The 25,184-nt window shown below is 37.0% G+C and overlaps 1 protein-coding gene and 1 long non-coding RNA gene across 3 annotated transcripts in view; one reads left to right on the top strand and one right to left on the bottom strand.

Moving 5' to 3' along the window:
* The first annotated feature begins 4,474 nt into the window (after positions 1 to 4,474).
* The window catches only part of HPGD (15-hydroxyprostaglandin dehydrogenase), a 24,832-nt gene continuing 4,122 nt past the window's right edge, over positions 4,475 to 25,184 (top strand). For both annotated transcript variants that reach the window (XM_071432099.1, XM_071432100.1), the window contains exons 1-4: positions 4,475 to 4,644; positions 4,810 to 4,933; positions 8,815 to 8,921; positions 19,842 to 19,938. In XM_071432099.1, the coding sequence (XP_071288200.1) occupies positions 4,552 to 4,644; positions 4,810 to 4,933; positions 8,815 to 8,921; positions 19,842 to 19,938 (421 nt within the window). In that variant the 5' untranslated portion in view covers positions 4,475 to 4,551. The remainder of the gene's footprint in view (positions 4,645 to 4,809; positions 4,934 to 8,814; positions 8,922 to 19,841; positions 19,939 to 25,184) is intronic.
* The window catches only part of LOC139592363 (uncharacterized), a 26,989-nt gene continuing 23,788 nt past the window's right edge, over positions 21,984 to 25,184 (bottom strand). The window contains exon 5 of the long non-coding RNA XR_011679996.1: positions 21,984 to 24,618. This is a non-coding gene — a long non-coding RNA (uncharacterized lncRNA). The remainder of the gene's footprint in view (positions 24,619 to 25,184) is intronic.

Genomic DNA, 25,184 nt, shown 5'->3' with positions numbered 1-25,184 from the left:
CACTGTACAAGTTTCTCTGTCTCTTTTTTATCATCTCCAGTGACTTCTCTTTTCTACTTTATAAAGCAAAGTGATTTAGCTTTCACCATATGGTCCTCTTTGAGCTAACAAAAACTTTTTATTTTCATCAACTACCATTTCTGTTATGACAATACTACTAACCTCAATTGCTTTTATTTTCAAAAAAACCCACATTATTGCTTTTCCTACCCTGCCTGCTATTTTTGAAAAGACAGACAACAACATAACTATTTGTTTTAGTGTCTTACTCCAAATCTCACCATGAAAGTCATGACATGTTCAACATATAGTACAAGCCCGATGAAAAAAAGATTTTTGACAACTATTTTCTTGTACTCTACTTTGATGTACCTGGTTTTCTCTGATTTTGCCCAAGTAGATTACATTTTTGTGCATGTTCTGCTGTTGTCCTAAGTGAACAAAATAATCTAGCCACTCACTACCATGATATGATGTCGTCCCCTAAAAATGCATTTTGGCAAGCCTCTGAGCCTGTTATTCATTCATTTTCTTGCCCTCTGAGTTAGTTAGTTAGATATTTCTGGCAGTCAGTCTATGTCTTGAACTCTTTTGTATACACAGCTAGGTGTAATATCTGATATGTAGCATAGCTGCATAAGCTCCTCTTCTTATGCAGCAATTTATGCCTTTCAACATAATACATGCAGGGACAAAATACAGAAATTGCATTATGAATAAACCTCTTGGACATGGAAAACTCTTTCATACTCACTGTAAGTTTCTTGTTAATGAAAAAGCACACACCACATTAAGTATGTGGCCTGAAATCTGTCTTTTAATTACCCCATGCAAAGCTGGACATTTACAGCACTTCTCTAGTTTTGTATTCCACCTGTTGTTCTTAGTAGAAGCTGGGGAAATGCACTGAGCTGCATACCAAAGCACACACGCTGATTAGCTGTGTTTGTATGCCCTGTACACACATTGCCTGCTAATTCATTCCCCGTGTGACACCACTTACTTGGTCTTTATAGCAACTTGGATAACACCTTTCAGAGAATGAGAACATGGTAACAAAAAATGAATGAACAGGGTGACGTATGTCTGAGAGGTCATATTTCTGTCTTCTCTACAAAAATAGATTTAAACAACCTGAAGCTCCTTCACTTTGATTCCACTGTGGCCTATGAGGAACAGTGCAGTAGAAGCCACAGACTTAGTAAATGGAGAGAAATGGAAGAGGAACCACAGAGATAAAAGGAAAGCAAAAAAAGACTTATTGCTAGCCAAGAAGTTTATTAGAAAACAATAAATGAAATTACATTCTGTACAGAAACAATATGCAAAGGTTAATAAACATTCAACATCGCACCCTTGTGCGGGAGTTTGTGTGAAAGATTTGACCTCAGCAGCATGTAAGACATTATTTAATAGTATTATTATTTTTTAACTTTGAACAGAAAATGCATGGAATTACCTTTCTCTCAAAGCACTAAAATCAAATATTTGTGTACTCATTTAGTATCTTTTCATGCCTGTGATTTTAGATAATAGTTTTTTGTGATACTTTTGAGTCTAGTTAATGTATTACACAAAAACTCCTTAGGGCAAGCATTAGTGGAAATTTCACTTTGGTGAAAAAAATCACAAATATGATAAAATTTGGTTTGACTCTTGACTCATGCACCATTATTAACTGTCTCACATTTTCTTAAATCAGCATATCAGCTTAAATAAGCGTACCAGTATACACAGAATAAGGTACCCACGGCATATACTCAGTCTTCTATAAATTGGCCACTTATGAAAACAGATCATTTATGGTATGCTACTGCCTGATGTGACAGCTCTTTCAACTTTTTGTGTGAGGTTGAGTACTTTTTTTTCTTAAGGTTGGGTTATTTGAAAAGGTGGGCCATTAAAAAATTGACAATGGAAGTCCTCATGCTTCTATGAAACATCTCTTTAAAATTGAAGGAACGGTTCAAAAACGGTTCAATTTATGAATAGAAGAGAAAAATATTTCATTACTACTTCCTACCCCCCAAGTTTCACCAAGAGGACTGAGATGCTAACTCAGGATTTCTAACAGATGTCTACAAGAAGCTTCTTCCTATGGGCAGTGTTTTATCTTTTATGCAGTTGGTCAAATTAAAAACTTGTGATGGTAAAGGACTATGTGGCAGCAAATTTCTTAGTAGTGAGTTGGCAACAAATCCAGTGCAGTTTGAAAGAGCAAAGTACACATATCCCTTACAGCCAAGTAAGGGATCTCTGCTGGCTCCAGAGGTAAATCACAGAGCTATCCTTCTATTACTCCCATCCTGCAGAGGATTGGCACATCCTGTTCTAGTTAGAACATTGTCTCTTATATCAAACATATTTCTCCAAGGTTATGGGTATCAGTGTGGATCCTTTTTTTGCCATCTTGGAAGATGTATCATTTAGATTCTTGAATGGAATAATGGCAAGAGTCTGTTCAGCCAACAAAACCAGGTTAGAAACTCTGGCTTAGTTTATCAGAATACTTCTAAACAATTTCAACCTATGATACACAGGATTCAACCAAGCAGATCTCTGGACAGAGAATTATAACCTTTTTTTTTTTATGGAAACAGTGTGTGCACTCAGATCTTAAAGCATTCCAGCATTTCTAAAGAGTCCAGATTGTTCTTAGCATTCATGCCAAATTATCAACAATTTAGAAAAGTGTTGCCAAAGGTCATTCCAACTACAGCTGTTTGGAATACAGAGGGGTTTATTGATCTTTTCCTTTGCATGGCTCTTAAAAAAAAATTACATTGTGGAAATAAAGACCAAGACAGATGTTGATCATTGCCATAGGAGAGGGCAGGAAGGAGAAGGAGGGGCAGGTGGGTATCAGGGTTAAATTGCAGGTGAAAGACTCCATTGCAATGCTATTGTTAGATCCCTATGTGGTAATACTGCTCTCATGATGTGACTTAAACCTGTCACTGTGCTTGTGTCCCAACAAATTAGGGGAGCTGGCTCAGCTGGTTGGGACAGAACTCATTAGGCATGGCACTTTGGGTGGCATAATTTTCACAGCTCCAAAGCAAATTGGAGTCCTCCCCAGAAACACAGGTATCATATGTGAACAAATAACTTATCCCAGAGGCCACCTTTGACTGCTCTTCTGAAGTATGGGGAATCATGATCTTTAGGAAAACTTAATGGCTGTGATCCATTCCAGCAGCTGGATTATATTAGTTCACATTTTTAAGGACAAAGGTTATAATAACGAGATCTTGTGTTATTCGATTTATTCAATTAGGTAACATAGTTACCTTAATGGTTCTGTAACAGTTTGCTGGGTGATGTAATTTCTTTCTTCTAGGTAATACAAAAGAAGGGAATTCCATAGATAAAGGCAGACTAGTAGAAAACAGAAGAGGGATAAAGAGAGGGCAAAATAGGAACATTGTTACTGAGAAACAAGGAGAAATTACAGGACATTAATGATAGAGATGCAGTCTGAGTCAGAGTACTTTAGGGCCTTGAAAGCAAAGTAAAACATTTAAACCTGATACACCAGGCAAAAGACAAGTGTGTGTGTTAATATACATGCACACTTGCATGATGTACATGTTTATATAGCTCAGGACTGAAACAAAGGATTTTTCCTGCCTACCCAACACTCCACAACGTTGCATTTGCTATGGGATAACATTTGTGAATCTTGTAACAAGCTGATGAACAAGAGCATTTATTTCAGCTTTCACATGATTAAGCGTGCTCTTATTCCTACTGTACGCTCCTATGCATTTGTATTGAGGAATTTTAATTGCATACAGTTCACGTCAATATAGCAGATAGAATTTGGCTTATAAGCTATAAAAACAGTTAAACCTGTTCTAAGATATATTAACCACAGACCCTAAAATTTCACAAAAACACTTATCTTAATATGTCTAATATCTGCAACATTGAATGGTTGCTTTTCCAGGCAAGTAGATTCTGCCTATTAGGGGAATGAGAGTGAGAAAGCTGGTGGGTTGCTCTGAAGTGAGAAAGAGTGGCCCATTTCTTTGTTTTTGTTTTGTTTTTTTTCTTCTGTCCTCACCCTATTCCTCATGCGACTTGGGCCAACCAAAACTTACACAGCCCCAGGAGCTTGGAGCAGCTTCTCACGCGATTTACACACACGCACACACAAATCCCCCTCTCCACCGAGCGGAGCTGTAGCTGCCCTGGGACCCTTTCTCCGCGGGACACTGCGAGCCTGTCCTCCCCGGAAAGCCTGGGGTTGGGCAGAGGGGATGAAGCTGGTCTTCTTTCTGGCTCTTGCTCTCCAGAGTTCATGCAGACACTCGGGAGGACGATTTAATGACCCGCTCCGCCCCTGCTTCCCCCCGCCCAGGCAGCTCCGGGAGGCTCTCGGTCGCACGAGTGGGGAGTGGGGCTGCAGCGGCGGCGGCCCGAGGAGGAGGGCAGGAGGGAGGGCAGGAGGGAGGGCACGAAGGAGGGAGAAAGGAAAGCGGGCAGGTGACACCGCGCTGGGTTGCTGGGACTCGGCGGGCGCGGAGCGGCGGCAGGAGCGCGGCGGCCATGCACGTCAATGGGAAGGTGGCTCTGGTCACCGGCGGGGCGCAGGGCATCGGCCGCGCGTTCGTCCAGGCGCTGCTGGGCAAGGGCGCCAAGGTAAGCCCCGGGAAGCGCCTCCTCCCTTTTCCCTCGCCTCTGCCTGCAGCCGGCACCCACGGGCGGGGGGTGGTGGCAGCCCCCGGAGCTCGGCTCGGCGGGCGACCTGTCCGTCCGTCCATCCGCCCTCCCGCCGGCCGCTCATTTTCCTCCCGCCCCGCTTAGGTAGCCCTGCTGGACCGCAACTCCGAGGCCGGACAGGAGAGCAAGGCGGCCCTGGACGAGCAGTTTGAAGCGCAGAGGACGCTGTTCATCCAGTGCGACGTGACGGACCAGGAGCAGCTGAAAGGTAGGAGGTGAGCGCTGAGCGCTGCGCCCGGGCTGCAGCCCCCGTAAGCGCTCCGCGGAGAGGGAGCTCTGCGGGACAGCCTGCTCCCGATCGCTGCTGGCACTGACCCAAAAACGATTTGTTCCTGAACCTGCAGATGGGAAATATTGCTACCAGCATTGCTACCATAATTTCACTTTGTTCCTTGGCACAACAGAAAGCCAAAGAAGTTAATTCCGTTGAGTATTGTGGGTGATATTTTTGCATGAAAGCCTCTGCGGAAGATAATTGCTATTTTATGAGTAATATATATAAACTTTAAAGCTCAGACTTGCTTTTTATGAGGTTTCGGTACAGATTCCAAGCTGCATTCCCTCGTCACAGGAGTAATAAATTCTGTGCTGGGTTGCAGTGCTCTTTACATGCAGTGCATTTACTTTCATTGTGTGCTGCCACAGCTGAAAAAAGAACTGGCAAAAACTGGCATGCTACTTCATCATGGGGTTAACTATAGGGTGATAACATTTCACACACGTTTTGCAGATACATGGAATGGAAGCAGCTTCCCTCATGAATGATTTACATTTCTGTTTTCACTTAGTGGATAAACAGTGTTCCCTACTGAGTATCATATAACATTGATGTACCTTCACAATATTTCATAACAGGCACATCACTTCATCAAAGTTTCATTATTAAATGGCACATTCATAGGTAGTGACTCAGATTCAGATTTTGACATCTCTTTTGACAGTGCCCTTTCCCCAGATTCATTTCTGCCATCTCGATGTGAACATTTTGGGTCTGTTTTCGTTCATTACACTTCACTGGTCACTTTCTCAACAGTGACCATTGAGCATAGCCATTTCAGAAAACATTGCTGCTATTCCAGAATTCAGCCATACTGTCCACTGTTCCAAGATAGCATGATTATTCGTAATTGTATAGCTTTACATTGCCTATTTGTAAGAAAGATGCTGTACTTTAAATCTGGGATCTGCTGTAATCAGCAAAGTTTTTATCAGCTAGGTTGATTGAATTTTCTCCAAGTGGGAGGAGTAAGGAGCAAAAAAAAGCATCCTAGGGGTAGGAATAGCATGTGCTGCTGTGTGGGTGTTACTCAGTGTGCCTTGTCTCCCACACCTCCTCCTTTCTTTGGTGCCAGGCGAGTGCAGGACCAACAGGGTGTGAACCGGGAGCTGGAGTGAGTAGGACAGGTCAGCAAGGGAGTTTTTGGAACCAAGTTAGTAGGAAAAAAGTAATCAGAATAAAATTGGAAGTGGGTCTTGCAAAGAAAAAAGCAAGAACAGGAGGCTGCTGCTGCTGCTAATGCCTCTCTGATCATTGCATTAATCCTGCTGCAGGTTTCTTACTGTAAATTTGCAATCGTGTCTCACAATCCTTTGGGAATTCTGACCTGGTTTTGGTGTTGTTTTATTTTCATCTTTTTCCACTTGCAATTGTAAGCTACTACTTTACAAATTTAGATTAATTTCACATTTAGGGTTTAAAGGTTTCATCAGAGGAATCAAGTCCTGTACTTTATGTTAAAGGTCATGCATGTGAATGAAGTTCCTTTTTTTTTTTAACTCTAGCCCTTACAGTAGGAAGTCCCAGTACTAGAACTAATATTTCTAAGTACATGAGGCTTATGGGCAAGAAGTCATCTGCTTAATCTACTTTCAAGTCTTGCCTGAACTTTTTTCTCTGGTGGTTCTTGCACCTAATCCCCCCAAAAAATCTCCTATCTCATCCCACTTTTGAAACATCACCATACTTACTACTGCCTTCCAGGGACATTTAAGAAGCTCATATATAACTGGTGTTTGTACTGACTTTGCATTGTTTTTCTTACCTTTCCTTTAAAGTGAATCCTTCTCTTAATTTTTCCTTCCCCACTCAATATTTCAAACAAACATCTGCTTTTAATTTTTTATAATTCCATAAGCACTAATTAATGTGCAATGCAAACACAGAATTATTCTACGTTTGAAGAGGGGGGAATAAATCAGCTTATACTGATGTGTAGGTGACAACTTCACTAAGAATTTACAAGAAAATTCTTCCTTTTGTGGATGGGTGATAGATGGGATTACTGTAGGCAGTTAAACTTTTACCAGAAATATTCCAAACACAGATATGCAAAAGCATTTGGTCTTTTCTCAAAATGTAAAATAGAAAACTACAATTAGTCAAGTCTGTGTAAGTTTAATTAAAAAATCATTGGCAAAATAACAGTTTTCCATGGTGGTTTTTGAAGATTCTAATTCTTAACAGAAACATCTTTCTTAGGAAAGATGTTATTTAGAGAGGGTTTAAAAGGGAATTAGCCAGTTTCCAAAATTTGAAAGATAAATAAGGAACCAAATTGTATTTATTTTACTCATTCAAAATAAGTTAAATACTCACTTCTGCTTTTAATAAAGCCAAAGGTTTTCATTTCAGCCCTTGATGACGCAGAATTGGAAAGATAAGTGACTGAAGAGTTGAGAAATCAGAGATTGAATTGGCAACAAACAAAAGAAAAAAAGGGAGACAGGCCAAACCAGAAGATTTATTAATATTACAATATTGTAGTATAGAATATTAGAAAGATCTGTACAATAAAGGCAGCTGGACAAATAAAACCTGTTCCATCAGCTGCCCAGCTCTTCTTTTGATCACAAGATGATGATTATGATGGACCTGAAGCATTGAGGCAAAGAAAAGGCTGGCGCAGGAAAAGCTTTGTAAATCCCTGCAACTGCTGCAGAAAAAGGTAGATCTTCAAGCTGATGCTATGCACCTGATTGATGTGAAGGTCCAAGCACTAAGGATCAGAGAAGGAAGATGCTCCTGGGACCACCTTTCAGTGAAGTAATTTCATCAAGGCCTACTGAGCGCAATTTTTGTATACCTGAAATACTGTTGATTTTGAATCAAATACCAAACAATATTTTTTAAAATAATATTGGGGAGGTGGTGTCTTGGTTTACATAATAGTAAATATTTAGTAATGAGGAACAATATTTGGAGGGGAAAACAAGCAAGTTATATGCATACATGTCAGAAAATGTCCTCAGTACTGGAACATCTTAGTCTGGAATGAACATCTGGAAGTCATCTCATCCATCTTGTCAAAGCAGAGCCAGGCTTGAGAAGTTTGCTCCTCATTATGACATCATCATGTTTTTCTATACACATCTTTTATCTCAGTTCTAACACTGTCACCTGGGAAAACACAATGTCATTGTGGAAGTTTCCCAGTTCTCATTTTGAAATTCTTTGGACGACAAGTCACTATTTTTATCCTCAGAAAAAAAGGAAGACTTTAATTTGAGAAACACAGTATTAAAGTCACCTGACAAGTAGGATATATAACAACTTATCCATAAATAGATACATCTAAACAAGATTAATTATTTGTAGTTGAAATATTCATGTCAGTTATTATTAAATAAAAACTGTGTTCTTAGTCTTAATTTGGACTGAATTAAGAAAATTTTTCTGAACACTTGAAGCTTTTGCTTTTCATTCAAAATAGATGGTGTCAAATCTTGACTTTACTAGCTATACCAAACTGCTACAAATCAAACTATAAATGCTTAATGTATATAATTGGGGTGCCAACATCCTATCTAATACAAATGTATAAGTGCTAAGAACTTACAGCTCCTGTTATCAGACTATCAAACTGAGTGAAAAGGCAACGATGTTATCTTAATCCTTCCACTTTCCCTAAATTTATCTAATGTTGCTGCATGTTAGATAAAGTATTTAACTGCATGTTGCACACTGATGTTTAAGAAAATAAGGAAGATATTTTGGTAGACTAATAAACCATTTATTTTTATGCATGCATTGTATTTTTATATATTACTTTCCAAAGTTCTAAGAATTGTCACTCTTGGATCTTACTATAGGTGCTTTCAAAAAAGTAATTGAACATTTTGGAAGGCTGGACATTGTGGTTAATAATGCTGGAGTGAACAATGAGAAGGACTGGGAAAGCACTATACAAGTTAACTTGGTAAGCATTATCTCTTTTTTCCTGTCTATATTTCAGTATTTAATGTTGGAATACAGTTAACAACCTGTGGCTTGTACAGATTTTGCCAGATGATAGAACATTAATGATTGGATTGGTAAGTGCAGCTATTGAAACAATCACCACATAACTGTGTGGTGGGTCCCTAAAATTGTCTAGCCAAGATATAGAGCACTGTGTAGAAGTGCTTGGATTATTTATCACCAGACAACATTCCCTTTCTAGAAAATCCAATTAATTTCCAAATAGGTGTAAGAATTGACTGCCTGAGGCAGTAGAGCTGCATCTACAGTAGGCCAGTCTGTTTATATGAATGTTTTAGAACATTTTAGTTACTTATGAGGCTCAGCTAGCCTGCATTAGAGTTGGAGTTGCCATTTGTTGATACTACAAATAAATTTGTTCAGTCAAAACCTCCACACTTTCCTCACCAACCATACCAGCATAAAATCTGAGTTTTAACACAGGCCATTTCATCATCATCACTTGTAGGAGCACACTACTTAAGGGCACATACTCCCTAAAATCCAGTACATTCAACAAGCCTGGAAAATTAATTTTCAAACAAACTGTTACCACTTCTTTGATATTATCTGGTATCTCGTCCGATGAAAACACAATATCTGTGGGTTTTTTCTCAGCTGAAAAGTTTTTAATTTCAAGTACACCTCTAGGACATCTAAGCTCCGAGGAATGACCTTTCTAGCATTAATAGAATTTCTAGGCTAATGAAATTCAGCTTGTAGTCTACCATCTGTGAAGTCCTAATTCAATGGTGATTCAACAAGTCACCCCATGATCATACTTACTGCAAAGAAAGTAGCAAAAGGAAGCTTTGAAGAGTAAAATGTGGAGTTTTCTCATTTGAAATTTTGTTTTTCTCATTTCATATTCTGACCTTTCTTGAAAAGAAAGCTCAGAATATGAAAATTAGGTGTGTTTTTGTCAATAATTTTAAGGACAAAGCTACCCATCTTTGAATCCTAATGCCTCCAAAAAAACAAATTAACAAAGTAACTCCAGGACAAATAACATAAGCTGTATATGTGAGAAGTTACAGAAAAATTAATGAGAAAATTGGTACATGAAAAAAAAATTTAAGTTTCATAACACCTTTCTCTTGGGTTTTTTTTGTATCTATTCCTCACGTATTCATCAAGATTTAAGTACATATGTTTCTTTCTCTTTATTAATTTCTAAAATGTTCCCAAAACTTAAACATTAGGAAACTTAATATTGTGAAGTAACAGTAGTTTGTCATCCTCAGTGATAGGGAGCATCTGTATCTCTTAGTACAGATCCCTTGAGTGTAAAAGAAGACTGTGTTCTAGATGACTTATTTCTTTTTACTTTTGTGCCTGGTTTGAACACAAGATATAAGTTAATGTAGGCAGCCATTCACCTGTCAAATTTGCAAGCACAGATAATTAGTCATCACTGGAAATACTGAAGGCCATGTGAGAAATATGTTTGATTGTGATGCTTGCTGTCAAGGTAAATATCCTCACTCAGAGTGATATCTTAATAATTTTCTGATGCCAAGTGCATCAAACAAAAGATGTTAACAACCTCCTACTACACTGCAGAAGACACCAAGCTAGGTGGGGGGTTGATCTGCTGAGGGATCAGAAGGCTCTGTAAAGGCTCTGTAGATGTGAACAGGCTGGATTGATGGGCCAAGGCCAATTGTCTGAGCTGCAATAAGGTGAAGTGCTGAGTCCTGCACTTTGGTCACAACAACCCCATGCATCACCTCAGGCTTGGGGCAGAGTTGCTGAGAAGGTGCCCGTTGGGAAAGGGCCTGGGGGTGCTGGTCAACAGCAGCTGAACGTGAGCCAGCTGTGGTCAGGAAGGCCAATGGCACCCTGGCCTGGATCAGCAATAATGTGGCCAGTGGGACCAGGACAGGGATTGCCTCTCTGTAGTCAGCACTGGTGAGACTGCACCTCAAATCCCATGTTCAGTTTGGGCCCCTCACTATAAGAAAGACATTGAGGTGCTGGAGCATGCCCAGAGAGGGGCAACAAAGCAGTGAAGGGTCTTATGAGGAGCAGCTGAGGAAGATGAAGTTGTTTAACCTGGAGAAAAGGAGGCTCACAGGATCCTTATCACCCTACAGTCATCTGAATGCAGGTTGTAAGGAGGTAGGGGACAGCCTCCTCTTCCAAGTTAGAAGTGATAGGACAAGAGAAAATGGTCAGAAGGGCTGGGGGAGGTTTAGATTGGATATGAGGAGAGATTTCTTCGCCAAAATGGTTTTCAAGCACTGGAACAGGCTGCACAGCAAAGTGGCTGACTCACCATCCCTGGAGGTATTTAAAAGGCCTATAGATGTGGTGCTTGGGGTCATGGTTTAGTGGTGGATTTGGCAGTTCTGGGCTGAGTTGTATTTGATGATTTTTAAGGTTCTTTTCCAATCTAAACAATTCTATGATTCTGTTTTTCTTTTTTCTTTTTAAAAGTAATTGAGCAGAAGCAGACCATAAGTGGTCTCAAGTAGCAGAAAATCTGCAATCCAAGTTTTAGAAACCTGCATGCTCAACAATCAAATTAGTCCCCTATTTTTTTTTTCCCTAAGAGAATATTATGAAGTTTATACATTATGGTATATGCAAGTTCACCATAAATGTCCTTGTAAATCAGAGTTGAATGTTGGAAAATTTCCAAATTCTAAATACCTGGTGGTGACTGGAAGAACATCTAAAACGATCTAACAGAGTAGAATTACAGTTATGTGGGTTAAATCAAAGCTACTCTAAGATCCAAATATCTCCACTCACCTATTGATTTGATTATTCTCTCCCTAACACCGAGTCAACTTATCTCCATAAGCATTTCTATCTAGTTACTGTAATTTCTGTAAAACAAGATATAATGCTTTGTACTTTTTAGTTTTTTAATTATAACCAAAAAAAAAAAAAAAGCTGATGCATATAATATCTTCTATGGGTTGGTTCTATGAAATACTTTTGTGTTTCTTGCAGAAAGGAGCAAAATATATATGAAATACATTCTTTTAAAATGTCTCGATTTCCCTCTTGTAGGATAATTTAAGTATTCTTTGTTTTATTTCTAAGAACAGAAACAGATGCTCTAGCCACACATGTGTGATACACATCATGCATATATTTTTTTTATTTTTAAAGGGGAAAAAGCATCTACATGCCAGTAGTTGTCTTAGTGATTTCATTTATATATTGATATAACAAATATTCCCTGCCCCAGTTTAAAGTACAAAGTACAAAAGTAGAGCAGTACAGACCAAGATAAATCAGAACAAACACATCTGGGGTGTGTTCTTTATGGCTAAAACAGTTCACAGAACCGGTTGGTCTTCAGGAACGTTTTTATAGGAGTGTAAGGAAGTTCTCTGATAATACTGCTTGAGAAAGCATGAAGAAGGTTCAAAAAGTGGGACTTAATTTGGAAGGAAAATGGAGTAAAACACAATTCCTACTGGTGTTCGTTACAGTTTCCTGAGAGCAAGAAAAGACAACTTGATAAAGCCAGGGAGGGGGTGTAGGAAGGAGTATTGACTACTAAAATGATATTTCTATTGCAATGCTTTCCACCTTTTTGCTACATTTTGTGCTAAACATCCATCTTTTTGTTACTTTATTAATACATCTATTTTTTTTCACTTAAGTAGTCCAGCAATGCTATTTATTCCTCACCTCAAAACTCCAAATCTCAGGGTGTTTACTTGATTCATATCAGCTTGATCATCAGAAGTTTCAGCTAGTGAAACTCATACAAAGATACACTCTTGTTATTATGGCACGTAGAAAATGAATTTGGCAACCATACAAGAATTCCATTTTAAAGAGATATTACCAGTGCAGTCTGTCACACACACGTATTTGTGCACAAAATATGTGCTTATGTGTTATACAATAGTGTATAACACATAAATTCTTATTAAGGGTCCTACCTACAGTCCTCCGTCATGACAATCTTTATTGCATTCGTAAAAATTTATACCTAAGGGACCCAGAAAGTTTATAATCTGACTTTTTTTATTCTTCAAATCCCTAAAGCAAAAAAAGGGCCCACATCTTTACGAGCCTTGAACATGTATGTTATTTAAACACAATTGGGTGTTCTAAGCTTCAATAATTTTATCTTGTGTTGATGTGGCTTTCTGGAACCACTTTAATTAGAGTGGCCATTATAATTACAGTGTCTTTGGTCATTATAAATGCACTTACAACATTTTATACTAAAGACAATCCCCCAAATTACCCACAGGGTCTCTTGTTATGCTCATGTCAGAAGTTTCTGAAAACTGACATAGGTTGCAGGATACAGTTAAATGTAGCAGTACTGGTATCACCTATTCTTACATTTTAAATATTACCTGAATCAAAAGTTTAGAAGTACTTTATGTGGCATTTTGACCACCTTACAGTTTTATTATGACAAAAAATTAATTTTATATATATATTTAAACCAATTACCCAAATGAAATTCTGAAAAATTTGAAAGCAAAATCACAACTACCCCCTCTTTATGTGATAATGTTGCAATTTTAACACATTCTGGCAAAACTATATTTCAGGCCAGAAGCTGGGCACATCAAAACACCCCGGTCATTTGGGGTTCAATTATTTAAGCATTGTCCAGAAGTAAGTAGAATTCAAAGGTACACATAAAGTTTCTTCAGGTGCATGACAGTCTTATTCTTCATTACTTGACAAAATGTAGAAATATGCAACAATTCCAAATTTTTACATTTTTAATGAGTTTGCACAGTTTATTTCCATAAATGACAAAATTAACAAATTTCCATGAATTTAGAAAGTCCTTTGCTAAAATGAAGTCTACCAACATCAAAATACTTAGATTGCAACTACAGAGAAGATAATGCACCACTGTATATTTATGTGTGACTCCGTTCACTATGGCTCATGGTGAAATACATGTTCCAGAAACTAGCAAACCTTGCAAAATCATTGTTTGCATATCAGTAAGGACCTATTTCTCAGAATGCCAATTAATGTTTCAACTGAAGACAGAAGGGTAACTAGGTGTTTCAGACAATGAAACATCAGAAGTGTTTCATTGAATTTATTTTTGTGACAACAGCATCATGATCATCACAAGGCTGTTCCACTGTGCCAGCTATAAATGGGAGTATGCTGTGACCTTCTTCTGCTCCATACACCTTGCTGGCCTTTCTCAGCATACCAGGAGAAATGTTAAGAACTGAAATTTCACCCCAAAGTAATGTAACCTGGACATATAGCTGGATTCAGCAGCTGGAAATAACCACTAGGTCCCACAAGAGTGACAAAGGCAAGCATCATTTCTCTGTGCCAGCAATAGAGAAAGAGACCAAAACAAGCAGTGCTATCTGTAGTAGATGAAATGGCATAGGTGGCTGGTTTACTGACAACCAGTGGCTACCTCAATGGGTTACTTGCATATTCTTCAGCATAACTTGATGTCAGAAGACTAAGTGTCTAAGGGGAAATGTGGCCAAAAATTGAGAAGTGACACCTTGAAATTAGTAGCACAAGAATCAATCCTCTAAGTACATAAAGAAGCCTCTAGGTATAATTATTTTTGCTGTTTATATTGTTCTAGGAAGGACACAGTTACCTTAATAGCACAGTAAGTCAATGAAGTTCTTAGCTTATGGTTTTAATGTATGTTTACAATAACCAGTGTTGAAGTATAATGAAAAGCAAAGATTTCAAACTAAGAACATAAGACCAGCTATCAAAATGGAATACTATTCCTATGTCCTTCAGGAATGTGGAGGTGTATTGAACGGGGGTAGTGGAGTAAAGGAATCTGCACCCTTTAGCTAAAGCTATAGTGTTTCATTCCCACCTTGTAAAAGAGCTATTGATTTGTAGCAAATCATCTAATCCTGCTATGTATTCCTTTCTCCTTTCTGCCTCTTCCTCTCTAGACTTCTTGTTTTCCACAGTTTGAGTTGGAAATTCATACTCAAGAGCTTAAAATTTAATTTCATATAGCAATCAAACTAACCTATACATAGGAATGCCAAGGAACTTGCATGCTTGCTCCAACTTGTCCACTTCCTAGAAAATCTACATTAAAAAAAAATTAGTCCCACCTTCCTTTCCAACAGCAAAATGCTAAAATTTATCATGGATATCACAAGCAGCACTTTTAGTTTCAGAATTTTGAAGCTCATCTTACACAATTCACAAAGTACTTTTAATGTTTCCTTATAGATAGTCGTTGATTTACAACATCACTCTATGAAAGGCAAATGATCTTGGGTCAAATTCCAGCTCTGTGCTAACCTGCGTTATGAAACCACAAGTTAGTGGCTCTTTCATTTTTATTCAGTACCCCAAGCACTGAAATATCTTAGTTCAGGAGCCTACATAAAATGTTAGGACTGATTACTATTTTGTTTTCTCACAGGAACTCATATTACCATATCATCTTGATATCAATATAGTGCTCATCTTCAGCGCTGAAGATGCTGATGTATTTTCTCAGCATGAAGTACCAGATGTATCTGACAAGTGGTGGCAAGCAAAACCTTATTTAATAGGTGTGAGAAACTATGTCAGTTGGAACAGCTGCCCTGAAACACTAGGAAAAAAAAGCACTGTGTACTCAGTTACTTTCAAAGCCATTGTCACTTGAAAACGATGATGATTAATGATGTCCTGGGCACCATCACCAAAAAAACACCTTTTTTTTTTAATAGATAAATCTAAAATGAAACACAAAGTATAAAAATTGACAGATATAATGTTGGAATACAAGAACATTGTACACATTGGCTGACATTGGTTCCTAAAGGTGGAAAAAATTATTTAGCGCTCTACTGAAGATGCTGAGCCTAATTAGAATCAGAATTTCAATATATGATTTTTTTTTAGAATGATAGAATAAAATCTATACAGCCAAAGGACACATAGAAATTTGAAGAATCAAAGATTTTGTAAGTTTTAGTTCTGATTTTGACACTGGCAACTAAATTGCTATTTAAGAAATCATTAAATAAGTTACTGATTACAGATACCTTATTCTCAAAAGCAACTGCAAATATTTTGAGTATTTGCACAATTATTTTGCAATGTTTACCATGATGTCAGATACCATATTAGGTTTATTACTGTATGATACTTCAGCACATCTGATCTCCTCTAATTTAAATCTGTAATTTATGTAACGTAATGCTATGACATATTCCCACACTCACCACTTTAACCTTATTTAAAGAATCCTAAATTTTCTGCTGGCAGTTGAAGAGTAAAATTTCCTCCCTTGAGAGCATACTCAGACCTCCAGTGCACCTTAATGGCCTGTTCTCATGATGTGCTGTAGTAAAACACTGTATTTTGGTAAGAAAATAAACAGCAGTGTTGCTGAGATATCATGCTTTTCAACATCTAGAAGAACAGTAATTTAGATTCTTTTCTGACTTCAAGGATACTAGTTTTCCATAGCCAGGATTAAAAAAAAGAAAAATAATTAAGAATCAGCTGTATCAATTTTTGATTTACCTACATTTAGTTATAAGGCTGACTACTTTGATACTCTTTGTTCTTGACATATTTATGAAAAATATCCCTTGAGTTAAATGCAGTTGTAAACAAAGGAATCATAAAAAATTCAGCTCTAAAATGCCTTCCTGTACAAAGTCTCCCAGCATATTTTCATCTTAAGCTGGGTCAGACAATTTTTTTTATTAGGTAATTTTAAATTTGATTTTTGCAGAATTTTTATTTAATAGATAATCTATAAATTATTGTTGGTTAGAACCTGGGATTGAATTATTAAGATTAAACATATGATTGGGGAACTGCACAATCTGAAAATACTTTTAGTTTCTTTCATTTAATTGAAAGGAAATGACAGATATTTTCATCATAACCTAAAACCAAAAAGCTGCATTCAGAAAACATAAATTTTGAGAGGATTGGAGAGAGATAGATTCTTTCAAGAGAATGAGAAATCCAACACACAATAGAAGAAAAGTGCCATCTGCTGAGAGTGCAGGCAGATTCTTCTCACCCTGGGTATGTGCTTCAGAGTTTACCTGCAAAATAATTCTGTATTTTATCAGCCCAAACATCATAAATAGCCATTTGACCCAAGATCAGCCACACTTAGTGAGGGTTTTGCAAGGATCACAGGTAAGGGTTACAAGGCTATAGCTGGTGTAAGGGGCAATATCCAGATGGAAGTCTGCATTTCACTTGAAGACCACCTCTCACAATGCCTTTATGTAAAGGAGAACATGTCTCCAGCCTCGTGAAGAAGTACTAAGCTAATGGATTCCAGAGGGAGAAAAAGAACAGTACAGTAATTTTGATTGGACAGCCAAGCTACCCACTGTTTTCTTGGTTTAAAATTGTGGTTTGGCCAAGGACTCATCTAGCTCTATTATCTCTGAATTAGAAGGAACTGAAAAGCCTTCAAGGAGCCCCAAGCTACTTCCTTCTTCAACTGATTTATTTTCTCTAATCATCCTAAGTGGAATTCTCCTTTTCTGCTCAGCAGGCTGAGCCACTGCTCCAGGGCATGACAGGACCTGCACCTGCTCTCCAAAGACATCATTAACCCCTTTCTTCCTCAAATATCTTCTGTACAGCCTCTCATACATATATAGATATATATATATATATTAGAAAAAAACCACTCCACTCTTAAGTCCAAATCTAATTTTGGTTGAGGTGCCAATAAGTTCAGAATAAGTATATCTTATAGCAACACTACTGTACATTAACAATCTTGGTTTAAATAAATCAAATTTATATGTGACAATTAAACAGGAATAGATCAACCTTTATAAGGACTCTGCTACTTTCCAGGACATGTGAAAGAAATCTGATTTAGTCTGGTATGCAACAAGACATTGAAGACAATTCTTTGGAAAGTTTCTGTTAAAGCATTTAATCAACAGCATCCTTTTTAAATTAATCAAAATAATTCTTAAAAAATGATTGCTTAAACAAGACTTTCAAGGGAAAAAAAAGGAATTTTTTGTTTAAGAAAGATTTAAAATATTATTTCAGAGTTTTGAAATATTCATATTTTGTGAAGTTTTGCACTATTCCAGGAAATAGATATTCTGAAAATATATTATTATATAAAAATATCTCATTAAGCACTGAAACTATAGAAAATGAGAAAAAATGATTAATTATCAAGATTCCAAAGCAAACTTGGTAATGAGGTCTCTGGTTGTTGTAACTCTGTCAATGGGCAGCCTCATGTTAAATAAAAAATAAACCAGTGATATTAATAAAGTAGGACATGCATTCTTCCAAATCTGATTCCTATTAAAACCAGAAAAGCATGAAGAATAACTGAAAATGAATTAGTAGTACTACTTTATATTTTGTACCATTCGTGTCTAAAATATCAGCTAGTGAAAATGAAATATAATACCCATCTCCAGATTATTCCAATTTTGCTTTGGGAATTTAGATAGTGACAGAAAAATAGTTGACATTCTGATTTTAAAAGCTTTTCTCTTTCTTCTCCCCAGTTTCTCTAGTCACTATCTCTTAGGTTTTAGCCAAATACAGATTCTTTACTCTGGTTTTCTTATGGGAAATTTCTGTCTCCATTATTCTGCAGACCTTCTCTGGTCAAAAATATTGAAATAATCATGCACACTTCACCTTTTGGACATCTTAATTTATTTGAGTCAATAAATAGCACTAAACAGTCACAAATTACAAATGAAGTTCTCATTTAAAAGCTGATATAATATTTCCAAAAGTCTAAAAGTGTATCTCAATGTATTTGGCCGTTTTAAGGAGAAATTGTAAAGCAAATATGAAATTCTTACAGAGAGATTAAAAAAAAAATGGTAAATAGTTATGGAACTCATCACTAATGCAGTAAATTTAGAGAAATTTATGTTTCTCTAAAGTTATCTTCCACCAGGAACCATGTCTGCTGCCTTTTTCTTACTATTCGTTTCACTCTCAGGTAAAGTGACTTTCTGAGAGAAACTCTCTCCTGATTCCCCCAGCAGGCTGGTAACCCAAGGCTTGGTGTGTCTTTGGACATCTCAGTTTAAAAGCCTGAAGCTCAGTGAGAGGAATCTCAGCAGAATTTCTGACTGCAGTAGGGTTCAAAAACAGATTTTAAGGAATCAAAATACAAGTCTCAGAAAATTTTTTCCTTGAAGTTCTGTCTTAAAAAAAAAAATGTTTGTAAAAATCACAGCTAATATTATGCTAACATCTCATATTATGCTAACATCTTAGAATGCCATTTTTACCTTCTCTGTATTTGCCTGTGTGGGCTAACCTTCATTTGAGAGGAATGGTAAAACTCCTTTAACTTTAGTCAGAAAATAATACACATTTTTCATATCTTGGGACCAGGACTATATCATGGTACTTAATCCTAAAAAGTGTGAATTTCTTTTGACTTGAGCCTAATGAAGTTTTAAGTGTTAATGTTATCTTCAGATACAGTCAGTACATTTTTTTATAATATAGAACAGGCTATCTCAACAAAAACAATGGGATTTAGATCAGTTCATCTGCCACTTATATTTTTGGATAAGGTATGTGTTTCACCTATAAATTATTTACTTTTTGTTTCATTTCCTTCATAGCTCTTATTTCACATTTCAATATTTTAGTTTTTTTATTTATATCTCATTGAGAGAAATATGTAAACTGCTATTACTTCTATTTATTGCAGTTGTGCTTCTGAAGTTATTGAGTTGCAATACTGTGGAGTGTCTCTGTGCTTAAAAACTTCAAAATATAAATAAGATCTCTAGTAAAGCAATGCAGGTTCTAAGCACTACAATAAAAGCAAGTTCCAGTTTGTAGAAGCACAATATATATTTTTGAATAACATCAATAATTCAGTAAAATATTTTGAATACTTTCAAATAATCTTTGAGTATCTTCAATAATTCCTTCCTCTCTATACCAGACATCTGTGATCAGAGGAACCTACCTTGGCATAGAATACATGAGAAAAGGAAATGGAGGTGATGGAGGAGTGATCATTAATATATCATCCTTGGCAGGTGAGAAAATTTTCTGCATAAACAATTTCTGCTGTGTTTTCTTCTTCTTCTGTGTTTTTTTCTTAATCATACTGATCAGTCTTACTTTTTCTTCTTTTTATGGCCCTTTCCTGTTTAGAAATATTTTGAACTGGTTTTCATCATAGCAATAGAAGGAATATCAAACAACCACAAATTTAATTTGCTTTTTTAAACACAGTTCAATATAAAAAAATGTAATTTTCCTAACCTATCAGTCTTGCATTTAAAACCTTGAGCCTGACATAAATTCCTCCATTCAATTCCAGAGGAACACAAATGTAGGAACCTCTCTAGGCTAGACTGTACCTAGTTTATTAACAAAGTTTTTCACACACCCACTCTGTGTTCCAAGTCCTTTCAGCTGTGATCTACCTGTACTTGAGGAGTCATAAAATTAACACTCATATTTTACCAAGCTTAAGCAAGAGTGCATGGGTGAGTAGTTTAAGTTCTCCTGTAGACCTTAGCTTTTAAGATTAAATGTCCAGGTCACCCTACTGACATAATGCATATGGATCTTGAAGATCTGACTTAATGCATGCACACATGTCCAAGACATGGAGTCTTATTAAAAGACTCCATGTACCTTTAAGTCAGCATTTTCCATACTGCCTGACACATTGCCTGCTGACACCAGTAAGTTTGTCTCTATAGGCTGAAATGGACATTGTATTGGGTCCAAATTAACCTGAAGGAAACTGCTGTTGCAGTGCAAGAGGTCATCAACACAAGTAAAATATTAAACATGTTCACAGAGACACCAATGCCCAAGGCAGTGCTTAAGAAAGGGTAGGGCTAGCAAGTGGTTTGATTCCTTTTCTAACTAGTCTCAAATGAACACAAAATTATTTTGGTTTTAAGACCTAAAAACCTGGCTGTTCTCTTTGTTAAGACAAACAACAGTTTCTCTGCTTTGCTTGGTTTTACATGGCTTGTGTTTAACAATTGTTTCCAAGGTCATAAGGAAAAACACACTTTAAAAGCTAACGTATACTAATTTTTATTGCTTTTGTACTTACTACTATTCGTGCTTTGTGATTGTAATTCTCCTTTTCAGTTTGAAGGTCTAAGTCCTGCAGTTTATTGCATATATGAAAGACAAACTTCCAGTGGCTTGCTTAACATCCCCTTCAAGTGTTTTCTCAGAGCTAGCTTCTGTTGATCATTAAACTTCTGAGTGGTTTTGATCCCCACTGCCCAAGTACTCTGTAACATACAGACAGGAAACCTTCCCATGTCTTTTTGAGCAACAAGAAGAGTTGTACCTAGTGCTTATATAAAATTCAATAATATTTCCTTTGCACATTAATTAGCTACATTAATATTAATCAGTACATCACCATGGGAATTTTGCCAGTGATTTGGACTAGAGACAGAATCAAGCCTTACAGTATTACATTTCCAAACACCCATTAATTAATACTAGCAAAATTATTTCTGTGAAATGGATGCTTAAAAGTGTTTCATTGAGCTGGATCAAAGGCAGAGCCTGTCTATCCAGTAACGAGTCTTCCTTTCTTTAGTCTTGACCCCAGACAGGACTTAAAAGAGGGACAGAAATATGTGATCCCATGCAGCAGGCACTCAACTATGTCTCAAAGCTGCAAAATTTAATTTTATTTGATTTCTGCATTCATATCAAGAAGAAGTAATTCTGCTAAACTAAGATAATGAGAAATGTGTTTTATTTCAAATTTGGCTCCATAAAAAACAATTTCAATGATTGCAGGTTTTTTCGTTGGAATAGACCTAATTTTCAAATTCAAGTAATAAAATATTCTAAAATTTCTTCTCTAGTGAGCCACACATCCACACATGGTACCTTTAATTGCCTTTAATGGAATAGTTAAAAGAAACTGAGAAAGCATAAAAAACTAAATTTAACTCAAGAGGCTATTTAAATTATTAAACTTAAATTAACATGGTCTTTTACCTTTAGGTGGCTGGTACCTGTACTCTTTTTGCAAAGGGTAAAAGGGCAAAAGGAATTCAAGTATGGCACACACTTTTGTTTTGATGGCTTTTGTATTTTGAAGAAGGTTTTCTGTGAAAATGAATTTGTATCTGTCTGTATTTTAGCAGACAAAAAAAAAAAGTCAGAGTATTTACAGAGGGCTTAAAAAATGTTACAATTTTTTAGTATAGCATCATGCTACTTTTTTTGAGAGGCTGTTCAATGTGTAGTGAATCTGGATGCCTTTCTGCTGCACAGCCACATCAGTTTGATTGCACTCAACTTCAAACATTCAGATTCCTCAAACGACTGATTTGCCTTCCCTTTATTGAAAGCTTCAGCTATGAGAGATACTTAAAGTGCCTGTCACAGCAAAAAAGCTTTTTTAGGACCAGATCCTATATGTATTACAAGAAATGGTTACAAGCAAGGACTCTGTCACAGGGATACAGGGGACCAGAAATGTCAATGGCTGTACAACTGAGGCCTGAGCATCATGACAGAGCTTCTGGTCCCTCCCCTTTGTGAAAAGCAAAATGCTCAGCAGAATCTGCCAGAATGAGGTTAACAAGAATTAGAAGCTATTCCCTTCAGACTTCACTATATCACAGCTTAGAATTTTTCCTAGGATTTCTGTTGCACCTTTGTTTTGGGACTCAGGAAGACTAAAATGATATCATGGAGGCATGCAGAGAGAAAACCAGAAAGGTTTTCTCAAAGTCCAGCTTAAAACTAAAAAGGCTAATAAATCTTATTCAAAGAAAGGAACTTACTCAAATCTCTGAGGGCAACGTTCAATGGGAGAGCGTAACTGGGGAAAAATGCTTAATTCTGTTTTTATCAAAGTTCTTTCGTTTCATCAAAGTGGAATGAAAGGAAATACTGGTTTCAGCAAAGCCTACTGATACAATTCAAACATATTGATAGAATTCTCCACCTCCAGTATTAATTTCTCAGGATGTGGTTTTTGATACTTGATCATGACAAATAAGGAGTTGTACTGAGACACCTGACACCATGTCTTCAATGGTAGAGTGCTCTTGACACCAGCAAGGAGAGTAGAATATAAGCAAGGGCAAGAACTGTCTCTCTCAGCCTGCCAGGAACTGAGAAAAATAAAACAGAGCAGTTAACACTGCAGCACAGGATTATTGTTGGTCTGCTTGAACTTGTTTTGCTAAACCAAAGAGCATCTTGAGTCATCACAAAGTCATTTTCAATTCACCATGCAGCAACATCTAGAGAGAGAAAAATCTAGCCATAGCAGCAGCCCCCTCCTCCCCGTCTAAGAGAGATTAAAACCCAAATGTATCACTTTCCAGAAGTACCCTGACCTATCACCATCCATTGGAACACCTCCTCTTCTTCTCCCCATTATTTTGTGCATAATGGTCTCTAGTCTGTTTCACTGCCATTCTGCTTTGCATAAGATAATTAAATATTCATGGCAGCAGCAAATAGAATCCAGATTTTCTAACAAATGAATGCCCTAACTAACATGTTAGGAACTCATCTCTGCTCACTGGTTGAATAAATATGTGGGCAGAGCAGACTCAATGTGACACAGTGGCTCATCATAAAATACTTTAGGAGGGTCCCTGGGACATGCCACCAACAGAGGCCCAGCTCTTCCTAGGGTGGGGAAGTGGCTCTGAGCTGGAAAGCCCTCAATGGGGTTCTGAGTACTGAACTCAGGAACAAAAGTGACACAGGACTGTTATTGTTTTATGTGAGGAATGCTAAAACTAGTCTTAGATGCTTTATCCAAAAGTGAGATGATTTTTTCTTGGTTCTCCACTTCAGCCAAGATATTGATTTCAATTAGGAAAGAACTGGTTTTCAAAAAAAACCCCAAAAATTCTACTAGTTCCTCTCTTCCTGCCTAGTTATTCTTCCTGCCTAGTTATTCCTGCTGTCTTTGGCATTTAAGTAAGTCTTTGAGCCTTATTCCACCTCATTATTGTGAGCTGCGCCCTTCCTTTGTTTATTTCTTTACTTTGTTTCTCCTCCCTCTCAAGTAAAAGGTGATTTTTCTTACTGTGGTTAAAAAATAAAAATAAAATTACTTCTAAATTCTTTCTCTGTGTGTCCCAGTAGACTTCATCTGTTTTATTTCTGTTAGCTGCAGTCTGGTTAGAATTTCCTTTATTTCAAGCGTGTAAAAGTCCTTGAAAGTTTGGGTTTTTTTAAAAATAGTATTGTATTATTTCTAATGTGCCAATATTCCAATGTTTCCAATAATCTGAAGAATGGTGATCATCAAAAGTCAATAAACAGAAGAATATTAAGCATTTCTTGTGATCACAACCCACAGGAGACAGTACAAAAGCCCTTTCATAAAGTGAGTTCTTAAGCAGAAGCATAGCACATTAGTCCAAGCTAAGCAAATAAATACAATTTTAAAAGGGAAACCAGACAATAGGTTAAGTTCTTCCTTTCCCAGTACTGAACAGTTCTGCTTTCACAGGATCATCAAGGTAGCATTTAAATCAAGATAAAACCTTGAAGCTGTCAGGTTGGTAATTAGAGCTTTGGGCTCTCTTATAAAGTTCTTTCCATCAGACAAAATAGATCCCAGCACAAAGAGCCCATGCAAGTCTGGCATATGTAATTTTTCTGGCAAATCCATACTTAGAGCTAGAGAGCGAATTCTTCATCTCCACTGAGGTAAGTCACACCCCTTCTTGAAAGTATCACCTTAAGATCTAAAGTATGAAAGATAAAAAAAAAATGAGCTATTATTTTGGATTATTTCCATTAGAATCAAACATTAAGGCATTAAAATTACTATCCTGTTTTACAGTAGCACATTCAGGAAAACATTTTATCCTCTAGCTTTCAGACAGGCTGAAGTTTGCTATTCATAAGGGCCTAATTTTCAGGTGGAACTACAGCATCCATTTGGTCCGGTTCAGCTTTCATTGTATATTAGAAATTGTTGGCATAATTGGCAGAAATTAATATATGCTCATGGTCTGTCATTTCTTCTTGACTAGCTTTTTGCCATCTACTCAGTCTTACCAGAATTAAGTTCTTAGTTTTCTTCCAAAACCTCTGTTGTCTCTTCTTTCTCTAAAACAAATAAAAATTTTGTGCTCTCCCACTCAGACCATAAAGGTTTACAGTGTTAGCAGAAAATGTTTATTTTGATTCTCCTATTCCCACACTGGAAATGATTGCAGGTATCCAGTTCATACATTAGATATCAAAGCCCACCTAAAAGACTTTGCTCCTCAGTATACTTTGAATACTTTACTGATTCATAGATGCC

Source organism: Agelaius tricolor, unplaced genomic scaffold, assembly GCF_023055355.1.
Source record: "Agelaius tricolor isolate 1412-34295 unplaced genomic scaffold, bAgeTri1.0.p SCAF_8, whole genome shotgun sequence".
NCBI lineage: Eukaryota > Metazoa > Chordata > Aves > Passeriformes > Icteridae > Agelaius > Agelaius tricolor.
Note: the sequence above shows the minus strand (reverse complement) of the source record. Positions and strands in the feature narration are given on the sequence as shown.